General features: G+C 38.9%; 1 protein-coding gene across 2 annotated transcripts; it reads right to left on the bottom strand.

The window, feature by feature from the left end:
- Positions 1 to 382: 382 nt before the first annotated feature.
- LOC116174893 (beta-1,3-glucan-binding protein-like) lies at positions 383 to 2,403 on the bottom strand. 2 transcript variants are annotated; one of them, XM_031492918.1, is made up of 8 exons: positions 2,250 to 2,403; positions 1,977 to 2,201; positions 1,630 to 1,802; positions 1,441 to 1,577; positions 1,231 to 1,397; positions 965 to 1,186; positions 766 to 917; positions 383 to 715 (listed from the first exon to the last, which is right to left on the bottom strand). In XM_031492918.1, exons 1-8 carry the CDS (start codon positions 2,371 to 2,373, stop codon positions 530 to 532), a joined length of 1,386 nt encoding a protein of 461 aa, XP_031348778.1. In that variant the 5' UTR covers positions 2,374 to 2,403; the 3' UTR covers positions 383 to 529. The 2 variants fall into 2 exon arrangements, with proteins under 2 accessions (XP_031348778.1, XP_031348779.1); XM_031492919.1 differs by having other exon boundaries at positions 965 to 1,043; positions 1,259 to 1,397.
- Between the last annotated feature and the right edge of the window lie 1,721 nt (positions 2,404 to 4,124).

The raw sequence follows: 4,124 nt of genomic DNA, 5'->3' as shown, positions 1-4,124 counted from the left end.
CACCAACATTAATAAGAAAAAGTGTTTTCCCGAGAAATTTTGGTGCAGTAGATTTTTGGAAAAAAGGAAGGTTCACTGCCTTTTTTTTGCCACGAACAAAAAATTGTCTCAGATCGTCCCGGAAAAAAATTTTTCTTATAGAACGTGGCCTGTAGCGTCCATAATTTCAAACAGTTCCAAGATTGGGCTACTAGTTCAAAAGTTACAGCCCTTTGAATTTTCTTTGGAAATTGGTTTCTAGTCCATAACTTTTTGATTGAGAAGTCTGATCGAAAAAGTACGAATTGTTTTGGATTCTACGCACCAAAATTAATAAGAAAAAGTGTTTTCCCGAGAAATTTTGGTGCAGTAGATTTTTGGAAAAAAGGAAGGTTCACTGCCTTTTTTTTGCCACGAACAAAAAATTGTCTCAGATCGTCCCGGAAAAACACCTTCCTTTGAAAGTGAGAGTATTTATTTTGTACAAAAATCAAATTCCGCCGAATAGCCTAAGTGAATTGTTAATCAACCATATAGTTCACATTCCGCACTACAACGCCCAAACTTTCACATAATCCACCTCCAATACGCTACTATCGCCCCAGGTCTGCTTCCAGGTGCTCTGATTTCTGTAAAACTGCAGGGGAGCCTTGGGATGATCGCTTTCCCACGGTTTATTGGTCATCGACTCCGGAAACCCCAATCCGCCCACTCCAACTCCCAGCACTATGTACATCTATAAAGGATATGGCACAAATTAACAGTTATCGTAGACTAATCTTTCACCTCTTGATCGAACGGCGCAAGTACTGTTCCCTTCCTCCACCGATCAGCGACGGCGGGATCTACCTGTATTATGGTGTGATCGATTGCAAAACCGCCGGCTGGTGGGTATACTGTTCCAAACACAACTCCGTCCACTTTTACGACAATACTGTCTGGAAGGCTACTTTTAGTGGAGCAGGGTAAACAATGAAAGGCATACCGGGCTTCCACTCGATTCGATACACGTGGTAAGCATCCGTCCAGTGGGTGTAAGAGAAAATCTTCTTCAACCCGTAGTTTCGCGCGGCATCTGAGTGTCCCAAAACACCTCCAGCGTACAAATCATTGTCTAACTCTTGGTTTCCGTATGCCAACGCGATCCGTATACGACCCGACTCGTATCCCGGACCGTAAGCTTCACTTTTTGGTACTAGGCTGATTTCTAAAAGTAGAATGTGTCCAAGTTCTGATCGAAGGCCAACGTACCCGGATACAACCAGTCGCCCTTTGGCATCTTGGCTTTAACCTCGATAGCACCGTAGATAAAGCTAAAACTCTCCACTGTTGATATTTGCGCCGCGGTAACAGAAGGAACTATGTGCCATGCCCTGGGCTTTCGAATACACTCCGGCGATTGCACTAGCCCTGTGCACCTGAAAGTGTTTAATAAATTCACGACTTTGAAACTCAACTCACCGAGTATTTAAGTCCAATTCGCGGTTGATCGAATCGCTGCCGTATACATCTTCAGTCAGTTGGGGTCGTATGTGCAAGGTTTCACCTTCGGTGTACAGTACTTTGGGATCATCGTCGTAGATTACAAATTCAAAATCCTGAAATGAACTGTTAGAGGCAAACGTAAGGGTGTGTATCAGTCTAGCTTACTGGAACTTGAGGAAACTTGACTTCTGGCTTCCACTTCGTCTTGTCTAACCTCGAAAAGGTCTCATGGAAAATGAGCATTCCTTTGCAAGCAGTTTTTCCGTTTAACTTTGTTTGGCCGAGCTCGCAAAGTGGAGGTGTACTCGTCGTAGTTGACCCGTCACGTGGAATTAGCTCTGCGAACATTTATTCCAATAACGTACAATTTTTATCTTTAAATATCTTCCCAATTTTTTATTGATGAGGTTAAAAATGCACTAATCTAAAAATTTTTATTGCCAATTTCGCTCCCCCCGGTAGAGGGCGCCCATCTCGCCACCGCCTAAATACGGCCCTTTACCAAAACTCACCAGTGACAGTAAACGGCTCTCCGTCCTTTTCGTAACCAATTCCATCGTAAAGCACATGAATCCAATAATAAAGTTTATCGCCTGGTTTTAGACGAGCATTTGTGAAAAAGGTCCACCTTCCATTTTCGGCGAAGCGAATGTCCTCAGAAAAAATGCCTGCTTCGCGTCCTTTCATCGGGCTGTTAATTTTCCCGTGGAACGCAAATAGCTGGATTCCATCTTCGTCTACAAGCGCCATATGAGTTCAAAGCTGAACAAACAAATTTATTGAACCTGGTATTGAAACTCTCAGTCCTTTTGGACCTAATGGTTCGATTAACACATCGGAAAATTCGTAGTATTGACCACTGACACTAAATATACCATAAAAACACAATAATGTAATTAGTAGGTACATTTTGTGCTAGTCTGCACTCAAATATTTAAGAAATAAAGATTGCAGTGACATCTGACTTGTATTTATGTGAGAATTCTGTGACGTATACTCTCGATAATTAAAACGTTAATAAGTGTTCTTATCTATGAGCTGTTTTTTTTTCATTTTGTTTGACCCCATCTTCTCATTTAGAAAATTAAAATCGGGCCCGTAGAGCTCCATTATAATTAGATCCACATATATGGTAAAATTAAAACCCCAAAAGTAATTAATTAAGGGTATGAAAATAGAAAAATATGGAGAAAAAGGGCAGACCACCGGCAGCCAAAGATGATTAGACTAAATTTAATTATTATTAATTATAGTATTTATTATTATAATAGTTATTAATTTGAATGTTATCATTCATTTCGAAGTCACCTATAATTAATTCGGAATGAATCAATTCATAAATAACTCATTTTTACAACCTGCACGTTATAGTAAGGGAGGTATTGCATTGGGATAAAAGATAACCCCCCCCCCCAGTTTTTTACGGAAATACACGTTTTGAAGCACCAGTAATCCGAATCAAACAAAATCTCGATGACGTCGGTCTGTCAGTCCGTCTGTACTCTCATTTACGGCTAAACGGCTGAACCAAATTTGGTACACATATTCTTAAATATAAAAGAAAGGGCTGAAAAGCTTTTGGGCAGAACGCGATGCGCAGATTAGGTATTAATTAATTATATTAAAATTCAAAACGATAGCAAAATTGGCGAAGTCTTTATAATAAACCCAAGTTCTTTATCCATATTGATTATCCAACATTCAAAATGAGAGAACTTGAGAATAACAATTTTATCATCTTTGCAATAACTATAAATATATAAATATAAATAAACTTTTCCGCTTTGGAAAACCCTAAGTGGTGTCAATGTATGGTTGTCCTCAAGCATTCTTGGATAAAAGGTATTGCGAAATCTCAACGACCAGAAGAATTTGTTTAGATAATGTATCCGGGGGTACCTTAACACGGACCTGAAGGAGTCAAGATAGTTTTTTCTGTTTGATTAAATTACAGGATCAATAGTTTAAGAGGTAATGGATTTTTCCTGAAACTACTTTAGAAACAACTACTTTCGTCTCTAGAAAGGGCGAAGAAAATACAATTTTCCTCACTAGGAGGAAAGTAAAAAACAATTGCTACGTTAATCTTAATAATGACATTTAAAATTGAAAGATACTCGTATCTAGATTGCTAAGTGGCAAACTTCACTAATGCATAAGATAATTTTTTATATTTTGATTGTAGTTTCAGTAAAATTATGTGTAAAACTTGAGAAGAAAGTGTTTTTCAACTCTCGTTCAATTGACACACTCGCTACGCTCATGTGTCAAACTTTGAACACTAATTAAAAAACTCCACTTTCTTCTCTAGTTGTACAAATAACTATTGTATCAATATTCTTGAGTACGGTGGTAAACTTATTCTACAGGTAAAACCCGGGGGATTAATGAAAGTTTTAGTTGATATCTAGTGCGTCTTTTGTGGTGGGCAATAACAATAATTAGACCAGTTTACCGCAAAAATTTCCAACACTCTCACAATGGCTTTAAGTTCTAACGTGTTAATATGATTATCTCATTCACTTTATCGGTCACGTCACGGTCCGCGCATGGTGCGGTCAATTATTAACGAGCTCTTAGCGAGTTCATGATTTTGGACTTTCTGTCCGTCCGTCCGCTCGTCTGTGGACAAGATAACTCCCGAACGATTTCGACTTTTC

The sequence above is a fragment of the Photinus pyralis genome, unplaced genomic scaffold, assembly GCF_008802855.1.
Source record: "Photinus pyralis isolate 1611_PpyrPB1 unplaced genomic scaffold, Ppyr1.3 Ppyr1.4_LG6, whole genome shotgun sequence".
Taxonomy (NCBI): domain Eukaryota; kingdom Metazoa; phylum Arthropoda; class Insecta; order Coleoptera; family Lampyridae; genus Photinus; species Photinus pyralis.
Note: the sequence above shows the minus strand (reverse complement) of the source record. Positions and strands in the feature narration are given on the sequence as shown.

What these genes read in the sequence shown, in the direction of transcription:
- LOC116174893 (XM_031492918.1), bottom strand. Translation starts at nt 2,373, where the DNA reads ATGTACCTACTAATTACATTATTGTGTTTTTATGGTATATTTAGTGTC. An exon ending in GAATTGGACTTAAATACTCG is followed by an intron (nt 1,398 to 1,440) that starts GTGAGTTGAGTT and finishes AAACACTTTCAG; the next exon opens with GTGCACAGGGCTAGTGCAAT. An exon ending in GGGCGACTGGTTGTATCCGG is followed by an intron (nt 1,187 to 1,230) that starts GTACGTTGGCCT and finishes TTCTACTTTTAG; the next exon opens with AAATCAGCCTAGTACCAAAA.